The 25,102-nt window shown below is 40.2% G+C and overlaps 2 protein-coding genes across 2 annotated transcripts in view; one reads left to right on the plus strand and one right to left on the minus strand.

Moving 5' to 3' along the window:
* The first annotated feature begins 953 nt into the window (after positions 1–953).
* Positions 954–15,104, plus strand: LOC121874883. Its single transcript, XM_042379203.1, has 6 exons — positions 954–1,039; positions 7,976–8,124; positions 8,462–8,591; positions 8,785–8,976; positions 9,890–10,033; positions 10,708–15,104. The coding sequence occupies exons 2-6, from the start codon at positions 8,018–8,020 to the stop codon at positions 10,933–10,935; spliced, it is 801 nt and encodes a 266-aa protein (XP_042235137.1). The 5' UTR covers positions 954–1,039; positions 7,976–8,017; the 3' UTR covers positions 10,936–15,104.
* Positions 15,105–16,829: 1,725 nt separating this feature from the next.
* The window catches only part of LOC121874884, a 113,881-nt gene continuing 105,608 nt past the window's right edge, over positions 16,830–25,102 (minus strand). The window contains exons 5-6 of the mRNA XM_042379204.1: positions 20,066–20,303; positions 16,830–18,999 (exon numbers count right to left, since the gene is read on the minus strand). Coding sequence (XP_042235138.1) covers positions 18,878–18,999; positions 20,066–20,303 — 360 coding nt within the window. The 3' untranslated portion in view covers positions 16,830–18,877. The remainder of the gene's footprint in view (positions 19,000–20,065; positions 20,304–25,102) is intronic.

The raw sequence follows: 25,102 nt of genomic DNA on the forward strand, positions 1-25,102 counted from the left end.
TCTGAGTAATTCAGTCAGGTCTTGACACTGAGGGTGGTATCACTTCTCACTGTCACGCAGGACAGAGGTTCACACACAAAGAAATACATCATATTCATTAACAACTATAAATGTATAGAGGTCAGATTCAAATGGATAATGTCACTGTTCACTGCCATGCAGGACAGAGGTTCGTACACAAAGAGTTGCATCATATTCATTGACAGTACATATACCTATATGTAAACACGCACACACACATATACATACATATACGTATATACATACACATATACACGTACACGCACATATACATGCACACACGCACACATACATACATATACGTCGGTCAGATTCATGTGGGTAATGTCACTTTTCACTGCCATACAGGACAGAGGTTCGTACACAAAGAATGCATCATATTCATTGACACTATATATAGGTCAGATTCATGTGGGTAATGCCACTGTTCACTGCCACGCAGGACAGAGGTTCGTACACAAAGAAGGAAATACATCACATTCACCAGTAGCATATATAGGTCAGTGGATCACATACATTGGAGTCATATTCTAATTGAAGACTAATCAGCTACTAGCAGAGCTCCACACACAAAAATACATGATGCGTCAACTCTGCTCCCGTTTAGTGGGGAGGTTGCCAGCGACGATGAGATGAAGGATAACACACCGTTTATATTTCTATAACCATTTCTTCTTTGCTGAAGCTTATGTGTTACATGCATATTTTTTTATACATTTATATTTTAATCAAAATATGAGGTAATTACATTGTTATTGGTATATTTGGGGAAATCTAAATGTTTCTTGGGTTTTTTTCATTTTTAGGTAACTCAGATTATTCAGGCGTGCTGTTGAGGTCTGTGAAGCTACTACCAGGACTGCTCAGCTCTTCCCTTATCTAACTGGTAATGATTTGATTAGGTTTTCCTTAACTTTATCAGTGATGCATGACAGGAGCTGATAGTTGATAATCAGGTTGAAAGTTCGTGTTCACTTTCATTGAGTCCCAGCCAACCTAACTTCTCAGGACAAAGAGGGTAAGGTTATACTTTCAGCTGTACTCTTGTATATTTTATCTTTAGTTTTTGAATACTTGAACTTAGTATGATGAGTTTTATATTTTTACTGTATTTGGTAAAAAGGTCACGGCAGGGTTAGCTCCAGAGGGATAATTATCAGATATGGCCAGTGATATGTGCGGTCTTGGGTATGAGAGTTTGTTGACCAAACTGGAGTGGTCCACTGAAGAATTGGCGAGGGCCAAGTTAGAAATTGAGAGGGCCACGTTGGAGAACCTGAAATTAAGGAAAGAGCTGGCGAAGTTAAAAGGAGAGGCTGGACGAGTAAAGCCAGTGTCTGACGAAAAATCAAACGAGTGGAAAGTCGTGAGTAGTGGGAGGACCAAGCTGGTGGTCAAGAAGCACTCGAAGGATACGACAACAACGACAACAACAGCTAAGTGTACCAACCCGTTCAGTCCCTTGATAGACGAATTGGACGTTAGTACAGTCAGGGGCAGGGATGACAAGGAAGGTATAAAAACTTTAATTGTTGGTGACTCACAGGTAAGGTACATGGACAGGGCCTTTTGTGGTAAAAACAAAAATAGGATGAGGGTGTGTTTGCCAGGAGCTGGGGTGGGGGATATAGTTGACAGGATGGACAATATCTTGTCTGGTAATGGGAACAAACCCATTATCTGCCTCAGTGCAGGAGGCAATGATATTGGCCGGTGTAGGAGCGAGGAACTTCTTGATAAGTTCAAGGCAGCCATAGATCGTATTAGGACTAAGGGAGGGATCCCTATCATATGCGGTGTCCTGCCTAGAAGGAGAGTTGGCAGTGAATGGTTGTCAAGGGCAGTTGGTGTTAACGACCGTCTTGACAGATATTGCAAGTCAATATCAGTCCCATTCATTGACAACTGGGACAACTTCTATGGCAGAAGGGACCTTTATGCTAGGGATGGGGTGCACCTGTCTAGGGATGGAGTAGCAACCCTGGCTGGGGCTCTAGAGGGGGCAGTTCAAAAGATATCGAAGTCTTTAAACTGCTAAGAGAACATAGGAGCACGGGGGTGGAGGAGACTGCAGTGGGAGCGGGTAAACAAGGCGAAAGATTACAGGGAAATAGTGTTAGGAATGATGACAAAACTAAATTAGACAGGGAGTTTAAAACTAAACGCGGTAAGGGAAGGACTCAGAACACGACTAACTTAAATGTATACTACGCGAACAGTAGAAGTATGAGAAACAAAATGGATGATATTAAGGCCTTGGTATGTACCGAAGAAATCGATATAATTGCATTCACTGAAACATGGATCAACCTAGACACACGTGAATTACCAGTCGAATACCAAATTGCGGGTTACAAACTGTTCCATACCGATAGGCAGACCAGGAAAGGAGGCGGAGTAGCAATCTATGTTAGGGATAATCTGAAGTGTGAAATAAATAAGGAAATAAAAACTGAGAGGAATACAGAAACAATTTGGATAGAATTAAGCGACGGTCGGGAAAAATTAATCACAGGGGTAATATATAGACCCCCCAATCTTGATAGCGTCAATGAGCGACTTATCTGGGATGAAATGCGCAGGGCTTCCATACACAACAAAGTCTGTATAGTAGGCGACTTTAACCTTGGCCAAATAGATTGGACTGTCCTTACGGGTAACTCAGAATCAGAGGATTTTCTCGAGACGATCCAGGACTGTTTCCTAAGTCAACATATAACCGAACCCACACGGGGTAATAATATACTGGATTTAGTTCTGACGAACAGAGAAAACCTCATTAGCAATGTCGAGGTAGGGAACGAACTTGCAAACAGCGATCACAAAGAAATTCGATTCCAGTTAGATTTTCAGGGCAGACGTAAGGAAAATTCCACTAAAGTACCAGATTTCAGAAGGGCAAACTTTGACAGTTTAAAGAGGCAGCTGAGAGAGGGGGTGTCGCGCTTGGCCGTGAACCTGACAGATGACACCGACCTGATAACGAGATCTGAGATTGCCGAGTTCCACGATAATTTAAATAGTGAGTTACTTAATGCACAAAGGCAGAACATACCATACAAAAAACTCAGATCAGACAACAATGACCCTAAATGGATAAATAATTATTTAAAGAACATCATTGGCCAAAGGAAGGCTATAGGTAGAAGGATAAATCGTGGCGAAATTCACCTCCGGGACTATTATAGGGTATTGGCGAGTAGAGTTAAAACCGAGATAAGGAAAGCAAAGAGGAATAATGAGGTAAGGATAGCAAGGGAGGCGAAGACAAACCCCAAAGGATTCTACCAAATGTATCAAACTAAAACACGAGAAAAGATTGGACCAATACGGTCAGACTCCGGCGAGCTCACTGATAACGACGGAGAAATGAGCAATAATTTGAATAAATATTTTTCAACAGTTTTCACCACCGAAAATCTAAACATGATACCCGAGGCACCGACTCTATTCAGAGATAGTGAAGAAAACAAATTAAGTGAGATAGTAGTGACTAGTAACGATGTTAGTAAGCAAATAGACAAACTAAAGCCTAATAAGTCACCTGGTCCCGATGAGATATTTGCCAGAGTATTAAAGGAATGTAAGGAAGAGCTTAGTATGCCCTTAGCAAAGTTGTTTAACATGTCCTTAAAAACAGGTGTAGTACCAGAATCCTGGAGGATAGCGAATGTAATACCGATTTTCAAGAAGGGGGATAGATCACTATCCTCTAACTACCGCCCAATCAGTCTAACATCAATAGTAGGCAAATTACTGGAAGCAATCATTTCAAACTCTATCCGAAATTACCTGGAGAAGCACCGTTGGTGATGATCAATGATTCCCAGCATGGCTTCACAAGCGGACGTTCTTGCCTAACTAATCTATTAACATTCTTTTCATCAGTTTTCGAATCAGTGGACGAGGGGCACAATTATGATGTGGTATATCTCGACTTTAGCAAAGCCTTCGACAGAGTCCCCCACGAAAGACTAATTAGAAAGGTAGAAGCTCATGGATTAGGGCGTGGTTACAGGACAGGAAACAGCGAGTGAGCATTAACGGCACTAAGTCCCATTGGAGCAACGTCACAAGTGGAGTTCCCCAAGGCTCAGTACTTGGACCATTATTATTTATTATATACATAAACGACATAGATATCGGCATAGACAGCAACATAAGTAAATTTGCTGATGACACTAAAATAGGACGTGTTATCAAATCTGACGAGGACTCGGCAAAACTACAGGAAGATCTAAACAAATTTTTCGAATGGTCTGAAAAATGGCAGATGAAATTCAATGTCGACAAATGTAAAGTACTCAGTATAGGAGATGTAAACAGGGAAACCAGATACCAGATGAACAACGATGCCATAGAGAAATCCGACTGCGAGAGAGATTTAGGAGTAATGATAAGTAGGAACCTTAAGCCAAGTAAACAATGTGTTTTTGCTCGGAACAAGGCTAATAAAGTACTTGGGTTCATACAAAGGAGTGTTAGTTTCAAGACTAGCGAGGTCATCCTAAAACTGTATCTTGCTCTTGTGAGACCACACCTGGATTACGCAGTTCAGTTCTGGTCACCGTATTACAGAATGGATATAGAATCCTTGGAAAGAATTCAGAGGAGAATGACAAGACTAATCCCGGGCATCAGGAACCTTGAGTATAGAGACAGGTTAAAGAATCTTAATTTGCACTCCCTCGAGAGACGTAGAGCGAGGGGCGACCTGATAGAGGTGTATAAGTGGAAGACAGGGCTAAACAAAGGGGACATTACAAAGGTACTCATATTATCCAACCAGGAGCGAACTCGTAACAATGGTTATAAATTAGACAAATTTAGATTTAGGCGTGAAATAGGTAAACACTGGTTTGGAAACAGAGTAGTGGATGAATGGAACAAGTTACCAAATATCATCATTAACTCGAATACGCTGAATTGCTTCAAACATAGGTTGGATGCTCATATGAGCAATAGGGGTTGGGTGTAAACGGGACTGCCCAGTATGGGCCAATAGGCCCGCTGCAGTTTCCTCCATTCTTATGTTCTTATGTTCTTATATGCGCTTTTATCATATATTTTAGACGTGTAAACAGATTGGACTTGTGTCAGCTGACGGCAAATGTCTTAGGGTAATCATGACAACAGAAAGTAACTTCTACCATTAAATGTTTGTATCCGATAAATATTTATGAAAATGTATTGAAATGTAAGATTGAATTTGTGATGACATAAAAATGTTTTAAATGATAGTATAACGTCATGACAAACAGGTAATTTGGCCAACAGAAAATGTACGCAACTTTTTACTTTTTACTTTTATCCTCTTCGCCACTGATCGGCTTGTTAGCCGCTTGGGCGATCGGTCACGTCTCTTTTCATTTATATTCTTCACCAAAAGATCGGCTCGCTAGCCGCCCGGGCGATCGGTCACGTCTCTGTCACGCACTGTTGGCAAATACTGGGCATGCACCGGCTCCTGAATGTACCTGAATCCGCTCCAGTGTTGGTCAAGTCTTCTCTTGAAAGAGCTCACACTCGGTGCCGTCACAACACTCTCTGGTAGATTGTTCCAAGAGTTTACAACCCTCACTCCGAAAAAGTTTGCCCTCACGGTTTTCTGGACTTGCGGCTTCTTCAATCTTGAGCTGTGACCCCTTGTGGGGCGAGCGTCCGCCAGCTCCAAGTAAGGACACTCAACTGAGTAGTGACCCCTGAGATGCTTATACACCTCAACTAGGTCCCCCCTTGCCCGTCTGTAGTATAAGCTAGGCAAGTTCAGGCGCTCCAATCTCTCAGGGTAGCTGAGGTGCCGAAGTGCAGGCACCAGTCTGGTGGCCCTCCTTTGAACATTTTCAACCAACTGACAGTCCCTAGCATATATCGGGGACCAGACGGGGTGACAGTACTCCAGATGGGGAAACACTTCACTCTTGAAGATCGTTACGAGGGACGGACCGTCTAGATATCTGAACGACCTTCTTATAAGACCCAATAATTTATTTGCCTGATTTACCTTCTTCTCACAATGGCCCGAGAACTTCAGCTCATTGTCAACATACACACCTAGGTCCTTCTCACATACAGTCTCAACTAGTACATTTTCTTCATCCCGTTGGGACATATGATACGCCTCCTTACCGTTGGTACGCCCCAGGTGCATCCTCTTACACTTCGTGACATTGAATCTCAGCAGCCATTTCTTCGACCATTCCTGGAGCCCACAGAGGTCCTTTTGCAGCTCTTCACAGTCCGCTTGGTTCTTAATTTCCCGAAATAACTTGCCATCATCGGCAAACATTTGTATGGAGGAGTGTACAACGTCAGGCATGTCATTTATGAAACAAACAAACAACAGCGGGCCCAATACACTGCCCTGTGGTACCCCACTTGTTACAGGTACAGATGACGATTTCGTGCCATTAATCACCACACACTGCTTGCGGTCATGTAGAAAGTCTTCTATCCACGCTAGGACATTTCCCCGAATTCCGTACCCTTCCAGTTTGATTTTCAGCCTTTCGTGGGGTACACTGTCGAAAGCCTTGGCAAAATCTAGGTAAATATTGTCGATATTACCACCCCGTTCCAGAATATGGGTCCAAATATCCAATACCTTGAGCAATTGTGTTAAGCAAGAGCGCCCCGGCATAAAACCGTGTTGGCAATCTTTTACAAGGTTGTTTCGTAGTAGATGTTCCATCGCGGCATCTCTGATATTACTTTCAAGTACTTTACATATTATGCTGGTCAGGCTCACCGGTCTATAGTTGTTCGTGGAGTGACAATCGCCCTTCTTGAAGATAGGACTCACATAAGCCACTTTCCATTCACTGGGGACCATTTGTTCATCCAGGCATTTACAAAACAGGATCTTCAGGGGCTCTGCAAGCTCGTTGCACAGCTCTCTTAGCACTCTAGGATGCACCATATCAGGTCCGGGACTATTATGGACCTTTTAGCCTGGACAGTTTATTTCTAATACCCTCTTCTGTGAACACAATGTGGGTCAGTGCTGTGTCGAACCATCTGTCCTCAAACGCAGGAAGGTTAGTTGCATCCTCTCTTGTGAACACTGAGGAAAAGAAGCTGTTCAATGCCTCAGCTTTATCCTGGTCAGAATCTGCGTAACTACCATCTTCAAGCCTCAGGTCTGATACTCCTACTCGCGTTTTCAATTTCGACTTTGCATAGCGGTAAAACGCCTTTGGGTTTGACTTGACCTCGCATGCAACCAGCCTCTGGAACTCCTTTTCAGCCCTCCTACACTCTATCTTTGCTTGGTTTCTGGCTCTTGCATACATCCTCCTGTCTTGCTCATCGTTTGACCCAACCCACGTCTTGAATTTCTGGGTTTTCTTCTTAATTTTGTCGACCGCCGCATGGTTCATGTGTAGTGATCCCCTCGTATTCTTAGAAGCACTGGGTTTGGTCTTGGGTATATATTTATCGATCAAAAGGGTCATTTTACTAGTTATGATATTCAGCGTAGTGTCTGCGTTCTTGTACCTTAATAAGTCAGGCCAGTTGATACCCCTCATCTCTTCCCTCATCCCATTGTAATTTCCCTTGTAATATTTGCACCTTGGCCTGTGTAGAAGAAATATTAATTGAATATATGTTGAAATATGAGGTTAACAAGTGATAGATATATGAATAACTTTTTATTTTACGAAACCAGTATAAGTTTATGCTAGTTAGCGTCTACTGAGTGTTGGTATTTTCTGGGAGAATCTGCAAGAAACGCTGGGAGTGACAATTGAAAGGGGAATTGGGTCCATTGGTTTGTCTTAGGTATTTCAGGTACAACAATGAAATAGTTACCATTTTATTTTTAAATTTTCTTGTCAGGTTTTGAAAATCATATACTGGTCACGACGCAGCTTAAGAACACAGTGTTTGTCAAAAATAAGTTTACATGTGAAAGTTTAACCAAGATGTACAATGTAACTGTGAGTTTATTTAGGTAAAGGTGTAAGGAGAAAAGAGAGACACAAGGTGCTTCAGGATGTACGCCTCATTATCGTCATCTCGGCGACTTTCTTTAACCTTGATTAGCCGATATTTTTCCAAGAATGCTGGGAGCGTCTGGCAGCGCGACGATGGCTTACAAAGGTGCGTTGTAGTGACTAACTTGAGAAAGTGTTTTACAAATGCTTTATAAAAAAGATTATAAAAAAACCCAGATAAATAGAAACTCATAATATGTCCCACATTGTCTACAGACCTTTTGACAATTGTTTCCTATTGTGTTTATATAATATATGGCTTGTATATAGTTGTATTAATGAGATGTTTTGACGATACGAATATATAAATAATCAACTCACATCACTCTAAACACCACAATTTCACCTCTTTTGTAAACAAAGTCCCAGACACTAACATAACTGACGTTACTGACTAACTGACTTTAAACAACCTTGGATGACTCGACTTTCAACCATCTCAGACAGAAGTGGGAGAACGTGGTGGCCGAGTGGGGCGAGGCGAGCGAGCTGGAGTTCTTCGTGTTGACTCCGCAAAACTTGGATGAAGTTATGGACTTTCAGGCCAGATATTTTTACCCGAGGAACAATCTAGTAACGCACCTCAGTTGTTGTACACTACCAATAGGGTGATATACTGGTATGATGGCTATATTTGGTGTAGGATATATTAACAAATGAGAGGCAAGGTGAAGAAGGCCATGAACGGTGAAGACATGGAATATAACTAATTCTTTTTGTGGTCTCTCAGGAGTATTTAATTTCTAGGTGATGGTTTTATATACAGTGTTTAGGCTTGGGTATGAGCTTGAAGACAAAAATGGATGAAGGCCACGTGAGGAGAAGCTTAGCGTCGGGGATGTCAGTTGGGGTGAGGGAGAAGGCCACGCAGAAACAAGTCGCACAGTCATTAGCTTCCATGATCACCGCTGATTATTCATTTCTATATAATGCGACAAAGTACAGCACTAAACTTGAGGTATGTAACCTACAGGAGGAGTACAGTATTCATCTTTTTTACCTGTTCTTGCATATCAAAAACTATTTTAAGAATGAAGACTTTCACTGGATGATAATTCAGACCAAAGTAGAAAGCCATTCAATTTTTTTAGTTATATTATTATTATTATTATTTTTTACAGGATTAGCCCACCTGGGCACAAGTCACTGACCCACATCAGGGCCTGGGGGGCGAAAATGAAATAATAATGACAACACTGAGAATAATGATAATAATAATAATAATGATAATGATAATAATAACGCAAATAATAATAATAATAATAATAATAATAATAATAATAATAATAATAATAATGCAAATAATAATAATAATAATACAAATAATACAAATAATAATAATAATAATAATAATAATAATAATAATAATAATAATAATAATAACGAACCATAAAGAAATACAAAAATGAAAAAAGATCAATAGTGAGGAACGCTATATGTATGTTGTGTTGTCAACAGTACGAGAAACAATTAAGACCCTGCAATTGTGTGTAAATGAGGCAGAAAGTCAGATCAGCAACCTGGGACTTAGTCACAATTTTCGTGATGCCATGTGGCAGCAGGGTCTACCATTAGACAACACATTATGCTTCCAATATCTTCCCAGGCGGCAGTACCTCCTTGTTGTTGATAGCTGCCTACTACCTACTACCTATATATATATATATATATATATATATATATATATATATATATATATATATATATATATATATATATATATATATATATATATATATATATATATATATATATATATATATATAAATATATATATATATATATATATATATATATATATATATATATATATATATATATATATATATATATATATATATATATATTATTTATTTATTTTTATTTTTTAGAAATCGTATGCTTTGATTGTCAATAAAGTATGGAGGCAGTTGGACGTGTTCCAGGATGCAGGAGTAGACCAGGTCCAATATTTAACGCGCGGCTGTTTCCAACCAGACTATCCTCGCCGAGGTGTAACTTTAAAGATGATGCAGGTGGGTAATGAACCAGGTGTAGTGGAGATATAAAGAACACGAACAGGTAGACAGAGAGACAAGCCAAATTTATTTGATAGAAATGTACTGTACATGTGTCTGCTTGTTGGTACATGAAGGAAATGTTTATAGTCATTTTGATAAGACATTTAACATTATTTAATTTATTACAACTCAGCATTGCTGTAGATGCCATGTTAGGAACACAAAATACCCATAAAAAGTCTATTAACCATAAATGAAGTTGAGCCAATCACAGATGAGTTATAAGCACAGGATTGGCTCTTGTTGATAGATTCACTCGTTTGGTCGGCACTTATCTCCTGGTATCGAGGTGGCGGCAGGTATTTTGGTGATTGTCTATCAAGAAACCTTATAAGAAGTTCAGAGTTAGAACTTTTCATTGTACAATGGAATGAAGACCAGTAGCTGCTCGTAGCTGATCATAAGACAACAGTACTCTAATATTAGTTTGATGTTCGTAAGTGACGCAAGTTTCGCAAGGTGTTCAAGTGGTACTTTGAACTTCTTAAGTTTCCTTGTATAGCATTGTAGGGAGCTGGAATGACCATCTCTTATACCGACTGTTAATTTTACTTCTTTTCACGGAAAACCCTCGTTTTCTGCTCAAAAACACACTGTTTTTTAATTTGAAATCTTTCGTCGCCTTTCAGATGAATCTTGAATTAGGTTCCGAACAGGGCTGTCGAATAGCCTGTGGTATCTCCAGCAGTTTAAAAGCTGAAAAATGCTTTATTAAAGCGGGGTTCGACGTACGCACCAACTTGGACCTGCGCACTCTGGAGGACGGCCTGGTAGACCTCTCCCGTATGGGTCATAAGCACATGAAGGGTTTCACCAAGAAGCTGTCACCCGAGGCAGCCCTGAAGTCCAAGGTGTGAAGAAGCATCGACTAGCAGTGGAAATATGACTCATTCTATTACAGTTATTAGTGAAGCTATCATTGCAATTACTTTTACAGTTGTTATAATACAGTACTTGTATTACAAACGCCATTAATGTTACTTTTACGCATTACAAGTATTATTATACATGCTGCTGTCTAATAATACAACTGTTATTACATACGATATATATTTGTAACTATTACGAGGAGTTCTGTAACATCATTTATTACATCTACACTTTACTGCTAGTACATTTGTTATTACAGCTATTATTACAACTGATTTTATACCTAACATCAATGTGTTTGTTGTGTGAACTTATAAAAATGTAACTTTAAACTTGTAAAGTTAACATTATTCTGGGAAATGTTTTTGCTTCGAAATTTTTTATACATTTCAACATTTCTCATTTATATTTTTGAGAATCATTTAAACTTGTGAACAAATCCTCTCGTGTGTTATAATATTTCCTGGGACCACAGCTCCTTCCTCAGGCCCACCTACCTCCCTTCCTCAGGCCCACCTACCTCCCTTCCTCAGGCCCACCTACCTCCCTTCCTCAGGCCCACCTTGCAGTTGTAACACTTCAGGGTAGTCGATGTGCATTCTTCCTTATGTACGTTGTTATGGGCACAACGCACACATACTGCGGATTCCTGTAGTACTTGGTGTTGTGCCCAAACTGCTGGCACTTAAAATATCTAAGTGGAAAGGGGATGTAGGGCCGCACTGTAACCCTCTCACACTCATCCACTATGTGATGGGGTAGGAGTGTCTTGCCAAATATCAAGGTTACTGGCCATGTGTTTCGTCTGTTACCGTCAACTTTCTTTGTGAAAGATCTAGCAGGAACTACGTCTTGATCCTTTATAACGTCCACAATAACATCTTCACTCAAGTGCTGAAATTCGAGGCTGGCTACAATCCCTTTGTAGGCATTAAGGACGTTTGGTACATAGGCCTTTACTTCATAATTATGAAAGAATTGAAGATTCATGGCGTGTTTAACCTGACTAGAGTTCATGAGCTCGACCTGCAGTTCACCGTTCCTCAGGCGCCGAACATTCGTCACGTCCCCCAATGGCGGCCTTGATATATTTACTTATAATAAATCCATTAATGCCGTCAAAGGAGCCCTGATGCCTGATGAGTCAGGTGTTCTCAGGTCTTGTCTGGAAGTCTTGCATTTGTCGGTCTGTTAGTGGTCTAGATAATGTTGTTTCTTGCACCTCTCCACTTCGGGACGAGGTACTTCTTTGGTCATTTCGGTCCTGGTCGCCCACTCTCCCTCTGTGAGGGATAGAGTCTGATCCTGGGGTGGTGAGCCACCACCCCTTAATTAAATAGAAAACAATCTAGGGTAAAAACAGGAGTTGTTGTTAATTAACAGGATCTCCGAAAAGGCCGGCAATTGGTTCCTTTCCGGGGCTGTTAACTCACAACGAACATTACCACGTATTTACGACTCGTAAACACTGGCCTCTCTTGTGCTGTCAGGGGATGATCGTCACCACTTGATCTAGCTCCGGTGTAGCAGCCCACATTAACCCCCGCCAACTATACCAGGGGTTACAGTGGGCTAGCCCAAAATATACCCCGGGGTATAAAATAGCCCAGGCTATATTATACCCCGGGGTATATTTTGGGCTAGCCCAGACTATACCTCTCTAGTCCAGATTATACCCCCTTATGTTTTTCATAAATAAGTCTGTATTTCAATGTCCAGAGTTTTTCCATCATAATTTATATATTTTGGGTTAGGCCAGACTATATCTCTCCTGTCCAGATTATACCTCCTTGTGTTTTTCATAAATAAGGTAACTCGGGGGAATAATATACTGGATTTAGTATTAAGTAATATATAAAATACATTACAAATTTAGAAATTTAAGAAACATTAGGAAATAGCGATCACAAAGTCATCAGATTTGACCTTAACTTAACAAATGAGAAGAAAGAAAATAATAGAATTGTAACAGACTTCAGAAAAGCATATTTTATAGGTTTAAGAGAGAGGCTTAGGAATGAGGTGTGGGGTGGTATTACCCCACTAGGGCTGGAACAAGTGAATTCAGGTCCCGTGGGAGAGGTAGGTTAGGTTAGGCTAGGTGAGAAATAAAATCAAAATTGAATATCTGAGTGTTTTTTAATTTAAATTAAAATAGTTTAGCCAGACCACTGAGTTCAAAACAGAACTCTGATAGGGCTGGTTTCTGAGTGTGTGTGTGTGGGGGGGGGGGGTATAATCTGGCCTAGGTTTTTTTATAGCCTAGCCTGTTTTATACCCCGGGGTATAAACTGGACTAGCCCAGAATATACCCTGGGTATAAAACAGGCTAGCCCACTTTAACCCCGGGTATAGTCTCGGGAGGGGGTATATTTTGGGCTGTTACACCGGTACGTATCTAACACACCCCCTTGTGGCACTGCCCGCAGGGTTCACCTTGCACTAATTAATCAAGTGAGTCACTAGACGCTACAAGAGAATAAGCTATTGCTTGTCCGCTGTCGCCGTCCTGACAGTTGTGTACTGTGGTGTGTGTCGAGTTATGACACACATACAGTACTATTCACCATGTACCCGTGCATTTGTTGCCATGACAACTTTGTTGCAGCATTGAGACGTTCTTAAGTTTAGTAGAGACTCAGTCATTATTTACATTGATTTAGATCCTGTGCAGATATAATATTCTGTTAATTGGAAGGCGTAATTACACCGAAACCCCCCAAATCGCCAGTTTTTAGACTTGACCTTCACCTATGACCTTGACCTCTAAGGGTCACGAAAAGTATCCAACTATAAAGGTTATCATCAGCTCAGTGGTTTACATTAAAGAATCATATTGATAGCCCCTATGGTTAATGGATTATGATACTCTATCTATTTTCATAGATTATGACTAACATCACTATATTGGTTGCTTTCGAAACATCAAAATAGCCTGAAACTAGATTTTCCAGATGACCCTCATCAGTTTTGTGAACCATGGACATTGGGCTTTCAGAAAAAAAATATATTCCCCCTTTGTCCCCTGAGATGATACAAATTAGCCCAAATATGCGCGTTGGGCCAAAGACTACCTAGTGGAAATGACCTGGCTGTGCCTGTAGGTAGGGTTACGATTAACGATATTCACCTTAATGACGTTAATCTAGACTGACTTGGCTCTCTCTCTCTCTCTTTCTCTCTCTCTCACATCATATATTACACGCTATATCACTCTCATGCTTCCCCTCTCTCCCTCAGTGAGCTCTGGGACCCTCTCTTAGAAGTACACGGAAACACCACACCATAATGTTGATCCCGAGGGAGCTATTATGTTCTCTGTCCCCCCCCTCCCCCTCCCACTCCCGACCACAGCTGGAGGGTGAGAGACGGAGTGTGTGAGGCAGTGAGAGGGATGAGTGTGAGGTAGAGTGAAGAGGGAGAGTATGATGCAGGGTAAGAGGGGACAATGTGAAAAGGTTGTTCACTGATGACAAATAAAGATATGCAATCAACCAATCAAATAGCCATCTTTACCTCTGAGGGTTGGCTACCACGGCCCACCACTACGTAATAATATATTTTCTTTTACCAATTCTTTCAGCTATTGCATATTTTCCTAGCTCCCATACCTTAAATTTTACCCAATAATATGCGGAACACAATTCTCTCATCCCTAATCACATGTTGAAAGTAGTTAATCCTTAGTCTGTAAATTTTCAATATTTTTCCATCGGTACAACTTACCCTCCAGATTCTAAAACCTTTCCAATCTCCTCTGACTGACACCACAAAAGATTTACTGACCATTCTTAGCCTTGACGCATTATTTTCCTCGAGGTAACACAGTGTCATTTATTGTTGTATGGTATTTTGGCTTCAGTTGTCAAGGGTGTTTGGGTGACTTCTACTGCACATATCTTCAATTTGTTTTGGGATTATTTTCTTTCTTTCTTTCGTTCTTTCTTTAGTTTTTTCCGACTTGACCAATAGGAGTTATGATGATCCACAAATGTTATTTTTTTTATGTTTTGTTGTTGTCTTTTCAATGTCATTTTCTTATCATCGTTGCTGCTCTGGACGGAGGAGTTTGTTGACGCAGGTTTGGAGGAGGAGAGTAGTTTGTTAGAAGAGAGCAGGAGGAAGGAGTGGTGTTATGGCTCTAGGTTTGGAGGAGGAGGAGACGAGTAGTTGTAGGAGGTAAGTTTGGAGGAGGAGGAGGAGGAGGAGTAGTTTGTTAGAATAGAGCAGGAGGAAGGAGTGGTGTTATGGCCTAGGTTTGGAGGAGGAGGAGACGAGTAGTTGTAGGAGGTAAGTTTGGAGGAGGAGGAGGAGGAGTAGTTTAGGAAATAAGTTGTTTGAGGGGTGTAAGTTTGGAGGGGCAGTTTTGGAGGAGAGAATTATATGGAGTAGAGATCAAGCAGCGTTTCTTGGAGTACCTGAGGCAACACATTCACAGGATTGACGTAAAAAACACACATATAAATTTTTGTTTCATCAGTTTGTAAGGACTGGTTTTATTTTTCATTCGTTCATTGGTAAACACAATATTGTAAACATAATTATTTACAACAGATACTGGACAAGAGATCTTCAAAGGCTCAATTTACATAAAACAAATCTGTCTAGTGATGTGTGTGACGTAAATGGTGTACAGGTGAGTTCCGGACCTTGGTATAACGAAGCGCCTTGGATACACGCAATATAACGAAGTACGAGTTGGTAAATGCCTTAAGTCAGCTTTTGTTGGACGATAAGATTTATTTTATTTATTTATTTATTCATTTTTTTTTGGGGGGGGGGGGCATTTCATAACCATCATTCCTATGGCACAGCTCAGTCACTTGTTCTCAGAGAAGAATACAAATTAATGAGTCAGTTGCGATGTGTAAAAAATGACAATGTACTGCATTTTGTGTTTTGTTTAACGTGTGTGTGTGTGTGTAATAATAATAATAATAACAATGATAATAATAATAAACGGTTTATTAATAGAGTTGCAGCCGTTGGCTGAAAATATACAAACTTACGTATGTGATTTAGACATAATAATATACGTTCAATATATATACAGGGCTCTACCGTACATAAATCATGAGTTGTTTATTATTTTAACAATAGATGGGATGGTGCTGCTCTTATATCTATCAGTGCGGGCTCTTATGGGCTGAATTTTGTTGTAGTGGCGGACTTTTTTTTTACGGGAATTAGCCCACCCGGGCACAGGTCAAACGACCCACAACGGAGCCTGGGTGACAAAAAAAAAGAACGGAAAGAAATTGAAAATAGAGAAGAAAAATGTTATACTGTGTTAATCTACACTATGAAGATGCCGGAAAACCAGCTTTTTAATGTGAGACAGATTGTAAAAGTATGGAAACACAGAAGAAGGCAGAGCATGTCACAGTTTGGCTGTGTGAGGAAAGAAGGAGGTACTATAACGGGTTATTCTCGTGTGACCGACATCCACAGAGAAACGGTGGGCACCGCGGGCAAGACGTGTGTTACGAACCCACGGCCTTGCCTGCGGTACACAGGATGCCAAATCCACCGAACATTGCCCGTTAAAGTACCTGTAAAAGAGAGAGAGTGAAGCAATATTGCGGCGAAGAGAAAGGGAAGAGAGATTGTCGACAAAAGGAGGAGAGTTAATAAGACGAAATGCCTTTGATTCCACCCTATCTAATAGTTGGACAGAAGAAGAGCCACCCCAGATATGAGAGCAGTACTCCAAGTTAGGACGAATGAATCCCTTATATACTTGGAGCAACTGCTCAGCAGTGAAGTAGCTGCGGCATCTGTACAGCATTGCGCGAGGTGGGCAGGGGACTGCCGATGGCAGTAAGTGGCGATGACGATGATGGTGCAGTAGTCCACTGCCAAACCCTGCGAGTGAGTGGTGGTGGAGGTCACTGAGGGATGGCATGTGTGTGTGTGAGTGTGTGTGAGTGTGTGTGTGTGTGTGTGTGTATACATGGACCATGAAACAAGGACCAAAATAGTACTTCTGAACTGAACCTTGGACATGTATTAAAGTTCAGGTGGAATTCATAGTTGGAGTGACACGAAAAATTAAATTTAGAGACACACACACACACACACACACAAAGGCTTAAATTTTGAATCTCATTACTGAAATCTTCGGTGACTGATCATGTTCATCTCCTGTTAGCTGGCAAGAAAAATGCTGTATAATACCTTGCCTTTTCCTTGAATGTAAAGAATAATAATAAGATTTAGTACATTTTCACTAGTTAAGTTTTTCATATCTTCCCGTAGTGAACTGAACTCTAGACATGCATTAACATGACTAAGCTAATTGTGCTTATTTACACACACCCAACCATATCCAGGTACTCGGGATCTATTTGGGTTTGGTCACAGCTGATCATGATAAAGGAACTGCATATTTTAGATTAGCCATATTCCCATTTAGAAAACCAACGTATATTTTCCACAGTTCACATTACTATCTAGAAAATGACTAGATCATTCTTATTCCTATTTAGAAAACGACTGGATGTTTTAGATAATTCTTATTCCAATTTAGAAAGCGACTGAATATTTGAGATCATCCTTATTCCAATTTAGAAAACGAATGGATGTTTTAGATCATTCTTATTCCTATTTACAGAACATGTGGATAATTTATGTGCGATCCTCGTAAAATATTCGGACAATGTCAGTCGGAAGGTGTAGAGTTAATACTTGCTCTACCAACATTTAACACCACATTTAAGGTAAAAAAAAAAAAAAAGAATAAAACATTACCTAACGACATAATCGATAAATACTGTATTATATAAAATGACTACTTGAAGTCACCCTAAGCTGTGACTAACTGTACACGGTGACGAGGCGGAAGAGAAAACTAGTATATATATAGACATTAGCTTCAAGGCTTCTCAAGGATTCATTTTTGTCACACATTTTACAAAGGTAGAATATAAACTGCTGAAATGAAACACAGACACATACAGACAATACTTAAGTGTTGTTTTCTTATAAATTAGAAACATCACGACTTTGTATATCATCACATTATTACCTTACAGGGTTTCTTCATCCTTCACCTCAAGGTGGAGGGAAACCATTAACAGATACTTTAGTTATCTTTTAAAGCCTATAAGTACTTTCAAGTAAGTTCTTTAAGCTAAGATGGATATATATATGTACATACACAAAATTGATAAGGAGTTCAATATGAAAACAATAATTGCCAGTTACTTTGCCTCTGTTTTAAGGTGATAAGATCTTTCCACACGTGTGAGAAGTTTGAGTTACATTTTAAAGCATAGTACTTATTTTGAATATATAAGTCCTTTGAGCTATAAATTAACAATACTCACATATAAAGGACTCATCTGTGGAGATTCCTGACCATCATAGACAAGGTGGAGTCTACTCCTGCTAGTTTTTTTCTTTGATTTTTCATTTCGCTGAGAAGTCACCAATTGAAGTTTTATCCGACAACAGTACCATGAAATGTTCAGAAAACAAAAAAAAATATTGTAGCCTCCAGAAACTGTGGCGTCAGATCTAAATTCAACATACACACAGGTGTCTTCTCGCGTCCTTCCGTCACCACAGTCCAGTCCGGGATATCAAGAATTTATCTGAGTGTCGTAGAAGCGGCTAGTATGTCAAGCGTCCAACAGCAGCACAGAATAAACAGATTACCACTGAGGCTCTGAAACACAGTGTCAGTATTTCTAACTGTAAATAATCGACCAATAATCAGTATGTACACGTAACATCTTAATCATAATTACTAGAAAGTCGTTGGGAGGGCTTCAGCATCCTCTAAACATTACAGTGAAATTCCTGGAATGTACGCTTAAAAAGGCTACCCAGGGTAATATATTCTTGTTTTGTCTCATATGGAGTAAGCTAAACTACTGAGGGCGGCGGGGGGGGTGAGTGTTGGAGAGCGCTGGATATGTTGGAGAGTCAGCTGGGGATGTATTCCAACATGGACGTCATCACCATCTCCATCACAACAGCCAGTGCCACTACTACCACCAGCTGCTGATGCTGTTGTTGCTGGCCGACCCCGAGACTGCTGCTGCTGCCTGGGGGAGGAGGACACGGTGATCACCATACTAAACAAGAACACACACACACACACACACACACACACACACATGGCTATATTCACAATCCACATGAGCACATTTTCCGTAAGACGCGAATGTATTGCTCGTGAAAGCAAACTGCAAGAGTAAGATTACAGCTACTTTCCCAGAACACCCACTTATGCCAGCTAATGTCGTGCTATTTTTACTGTGCCTCGCCCTAACTTATAACAGGAAAATTCCGAACACAGCTGATAATGACAAAGCATTGCCGAATTACCTGTATTTTACACCTGGAGAATTATTACGTGTGGAGTCATCTAACGGCATATTAGAAAAAGCCTGAATAATGATGTGTTGAGGAGAGGAAGACGGTGGCGGTGTAGAAAGTTAGTTGTCCAGGAGTCTTTGATGTACTGTTCCCTGGGCCGAGGAAGACGGCGGGTCTCTCTCTCTCTCTCGTCCGATTCCCTCTACTTGACTCTACTTTGACCTCACAACACAGATGTAGCTTTCAAGTGACCTGTTTGGAAATCTATTACTGATCTACAAGTGATAATTTTGGCCTCCCACTTCCAGCCGACGAGTGGTTTGCTGTCCACTAATAATGTGATATATAGGACGGAAATGACCGACGAGGCAGCCACCCAATGAGATTTTTTGCCCATAAGGAAAAGAAACTCATTCGAAAATTGAAATCACACCCATGTTTAGTGAGGTGTGTAATCCGAACCTAAGGAGCAACCTAAGAAAATACAGACAACTCGCCAACCTCACTCACTAACTCACCATTACCTCGCTACACAATTCGCGAATCTATTTGTATTCAGGTCGTCCGTTACTGTTGGGATAAACAGAGACAAATAAAACAAACAAGCTTGCCTGGTGTTCGTCCAAAATGAACTGTATTGAAAGATTTGTAACTAGACTACGCTTCCATGGCTCTTAGAAAACCCACTTGCCTTACTGGTGGTTCAGAAGTTATCAAACTACCATTTTTTTTATTTTTTTTTTGTTTTATAGGTGACTTTTTTTATCCTACGGTAATATGTATCTCACTTACCTGACAAGGCAAGTATGTCGCGAGATTCCATGGCGGGCACGTTGTAGGTAAGCTGACCATCAACACTGTGCTGCTGAGTCTTGTAGTAGAGGCTAGAGATCTTGGCAGTGCACTTCAGGTTCATCGCGCCGTTGTGGAAGTGCTCGCGGGTCACCCTAAATTTCAGTCCCTTTCGTGTCTCCGTTAACCCGTGCTCAGAGTGGCTGGTGTTCATGTCAATGGTGTACTCTTCTGGGGCCTGCCAGGGGAGAAACCACCACATGATTAACTTCTAAATGTATCAACGATATATATCACAAGTAAAAATTCTTCGACGTACTCACATATCTTGTGCTGATTACTACTACTACTACTATTACTACTACTACTACTACTACTACTACTACTACTACTAATAATAATAATAATAATATTAAAAATAACAATAATAATAATGCTAATAACAAATAGCATGAACAAAACTAATAACACTGATAACCATGATGAAAATAATGAACAAATTAGTTTAATAACACCAGAAGAATTGTATTTTCGACATAGAGGGATTGAGGAGTAGTGGCCACGTTGAAGTCGACTGTTTGTTAAATTGAGGAGATGATTGTGGGAGTCGAGGTAATGCGTGATGTGGAGCGAAGAAGGGTGGGTGAGGAGGTGGGTGAGGAGGTGGGTGAGGAGGTGGGTGAGGAGGTGGGTTTGGTGGTGGGTGAGGAGAGGTGGGTTTGGTGGTGGGTGAGGAGGTGGGTTTGGTGGTGGGTGTGAGGAGGTGGGTTTGGTGGTGGGTGTGGGAAAATAGAAGAGGAAAGGTGTGTGTGTGTGTGTGTGGGTGTGTGTGTGTGTGTGTGTGTGGGTGTGTGTGTGTGTGGGTGTGTGTGTGTGTGTGTGTGTGTGTGTGTGGGTGTGTGTGGGTGTGTGTGTGTGGGTGTGTGTGTGTGTGGGTGTGTGTGTGTGTGTGTGTGTGTGTGTGGGTGGTGGGTGTGTGTGTGTGTTTCTGGATGATAGTCTGATCTCTGTGTTTGAGAGAGAGAGGGGAGTAGTGTGCTGAATATAGAAAATAAAGAAATAATTAATGTTAACAGACTAAAGAAGAAAGAAAAGAGAGAGAAACAGGAGAGAAGAATAGCAACACCCACGGCCCTGACACACACCAATTTGTGGCCGCGTTCATCCAGTGAATAGAATTCTTTATAATGTGATTTAGAGTGAGCTTAATGCGATTACTTTTGGCGAGGCAAATTTCCTGCCGCAGGGTCTCTGTTTGATCATGATAGCGCTACACTCGGGATATGACCAACAAAAAATCAAAATAAAATATACGACCCCGTTTTATTAAATGAGGATGATACTTTTTTAAAATAAATAAATAAAATAATCTAATCATTTTTAATCATTTTGCAGTCAACAGCATAATGTTCGATGATTTAATCCCTTGAGGAATATGGATAAAGCTTCTCAGTACGATTATTAATTTTAATTTCGATGACGACAACAAACTATGATGACGACGACTAGTCACGACTCCTACGTCTGTGTCTCGAGGCCGCCTCTTATCTCGTGCAGGCAAACTGAAAAATCTTCTTCAGCTCAATATATCTTTATTTGTTGGTTTACGAGGCCGACCAACCTAACCTAACCCAAATTTACAGATAACAAAACAAAACAAAATATCAATAAGTAAAGAAAAACTCAAGCACAGTTTTTATGGACTCCGGCTGAAAATTTGTCTTTCAGCAAAAGAAAAACAAAATCTGGAATTCTGTTGGAGTTCAATACTTATATTTTGTGTGTGTGTGTGTGTGTGTGTGTGTGTGTGTGTGTGTGTACTGTGGATGTTGTCAGGCACACAATATTATTTTTTCTACGGAAGTGAAAAATGTTTGGCTTTTATTTTTGAAAAAAAAAACAGTTAATAAATTCTCAGACTTCTTTCTGAATATGATTTCTTTGTTTTCTTTATGCTATCGTCCAGGGATCCCATGTTATTGACCTGACCTGATGGTTTGTAAGGTCACCCTGTGCATATAAGCCTCTCTCAATCCCGGTAAATTCAGTTTCCTCTGAAGATGTCTTGAATAAAGACGAAAGCTAAGGTGCTCCATTGTTTCCCTTTTCCTGTAAAATTTTCGGGGTGATCGCACAAATACTTATATTACACGAGGAACATTACCCTCACTTGTGGGAGGCCTCACACATCAAGAACTGGGGGCAATGTTGCTGTTGTAATACAAGAGTTCATGCGATCTCTACGAAAATCAGTATGGCAGTGCGTATATATTTTCTGAGACAACCTTTTATATTACACTATTGGGAATAATTGTGATATAACGATAATTTGACACCGGTATGTGTAAACGTTTCATTTTCTACACATTTCACTTTATTTTGAGCTTTTCGATCGTTCAAACTCCTTATTTTCCTTTCGAATATTTTTTGTTTTATATATATTGATATATACACCAATATGACAACTCACTTTAACTTTTTATTTAAATTCTTTTCAATTTATGCGTTTTATATCTGGTAGAGGCGAGTTAAAACTGTCAAACTTCACACTACAATGTAATAAAACCACCGACAACACACGCTAGACACATTAGCTCACTACATTATTTTCTCCATAAAGGTTCATTATCCTGTATTTCAGTAAGTGGGGTGTGTGTCTGGCCCGACTGCTGCGTCACGGGTCTTCATAAATAGCAGTATGTGCAACTTAAAGACCCAAAATAGATTATTACGCTTCACAGAACACCAATGTTACAATGTAAGTGTTACTATGGTAACACGGAACAGCAATGTTACAATGTCAGTGTTTCAGTCACAGTGCCATCCTCATATCTGAGGGTTGGCGACCACAGTCCTCCAGTCTAAATATTCTCAGGCTGTTTTTACCAATCCTCCAAGGTTTTGTATCTTTCTGAGGATCCAGTTTTCAATTTCATTCCTCCATCCCAGCCTCCGCCTTCCCCTGGCCCTCCTACCCTCAACTTACCCATCAATGTTTCTCTTATTATCTCCTCATCCCTAATTATATATATATACAAACTATCTCATGTCTTTTTCTGTACATTTCAAGTACATTATTTTCAAGATCATCTCTCTTAACCTCTCTTCATTCCCGTTGTTAATGTTTAAGCATCACTTCATTTTCTCATATTTAGTACTCTATTTATTTGCTTTAAAATTTCATTTGTTATCCACTCACTTTTAGTCTCGCTCCTCCTATGTCCTATAAGTTTTTCCCCAGTCTCTAACATTACTTCTTTGTAATTATTAAATTGTTGTCCAGTTCCGTGTTCATCAAAGTCACCCGCTAGCAATACTGGAAATCTATTTTCGGTTTCAATTTCATATTCTATCCCTAAATTCCATTTGATTTTGTTCATAGTTTTTTTTTATCAAGTCTTAGCCCCACTAAGCTCATTACTTGGACGTGGTGTGACCCACAATCTGTCCCTGGATAGGTCTTGGTTCGGGGTTATTGAATTTCGGAATCTTTCGTGAATAATAATCTAATATACTATAGGACTAGACGTGTGTCTGTCTGTCTGTCTGTCTGTTCTGAGCAGCCGACACTGCACAATCATTTTTCATCAAACTTGGTGAAAAAGTCGCAAAAAAGTCGTAGAGTGGAACAAACCTGGTCCCATGTCGATGGTTTCTTTAGGAAAGCATTAATTAACCATTTTATTTACGCTGGCAAAAGATGTCGCTGTACGCTGTCAGCCGGACGATTGCAGTTATCGTACGGCTCCCTCCTCCTCCCCCCACTTTTTCTCTTAGCCTACTTTTTTTAATGTTGTTTGGATTAGTAAAGGAAGGAAGATGAGTAAATAGAAGAATAAAGAAGGGGAAACAGAAAATAGTTAGAGATAACAGGTGGGGGGGAACTGAGTTTCATCATGCGTTTGGATGCGCAGTTTCAACGTTACCAGAACATTTTCGGACCGTACGAGGCTACAGTGTATACTTATTCCTGTGGCTGACTGTACATGGAAAAGGAGAAGTGATAAAAAGATAATAATAGGAATGCATGGAGAAGATAGAAAGGGAGAAGAGAAGGAGAAGAAACATTATTATCCTTAAGAGGCGAGCAAGGAAAGGAGATGGGAGAGAGGGATAGTGAGAGGTGGAGGTATGAATGGAGGGATGTGTTTTTTAAAGTTCTCAGAATACCATATTAAAATCACCTATTTAATAAGGAAGAAAAGTGCTAAATATGATGAGTAGTGTAATGGAGAGACATAGAGATAGTACGGATAAAAATGGAGAGGGAGAGAAACGAACAAACAAAAGACATAATACAGACTGATTCAAGGACACACAGAAAGACAGACAGATAGACAGACTTATGAAAGACAAAGACAACAGACACATACATACAGACGGACAGACATGACTACACAGGGTGAATAAAGACAGTGAAGCAGACAGGAGGTTGACAAAAATAGACAGATTCATACATGCACAAACAGACAATATGGCAACTAACATGACAGACAGACAGCTGACTGACTGGTTCACATTAGACAAACAGGCAGACACACGCCACAACGGATAAGACAGACAGATTTGACGACACAAAGAGTACAGACGGGCTCACAGTCAAACACCACGCAGACGAACAGACAGTTGGGATGGCAGTAAACAGGACAGATAGACTTGAGACAGATTAGAAGGCATTTATAAACAAGAATAACACCAAATTGACCATAGCTGCGTCAGTGAGGGTAGCTGGTCTTACATCCACCAGCGTAAATAATAAGACGCAGTTTAAACTAACACCCTCGCGCGGAAAGAACATCTATGGTCGGTCAGTCGTGTGAGATGGGCCTAAAACTGACTTACGTAGATGATGACTATGATGACTTAACACAGGTGATAACTTAAGCAGACGGTGACTAACCTAACCAGAATCAAGGTCAGTTCTCTTCATAATATAATTTATCTCGGAATGATCATCGGTGATTCAAAATATTTTTTTTTTATGATTTTAACCTCTCCTTATGGCGAATATTTCTTTAACTAATTATTCTAACCTTT

Source organism: Homarus americanus, unplaced genomic scaffold (assembly GCF_018991925.1).
Source record: "Homarus americanus isolate GMGI-L3 unplaced genomic scaffold, GMGI_Hamer_2.0 scaffold56009, whole genome shotgun sequence".
Lineage (NCBI taxonomy): Eukaryota > Metazoa > Arthropoda > Malacostraca > Decapoda > Nephropidae > Homarus > Homarus americanus.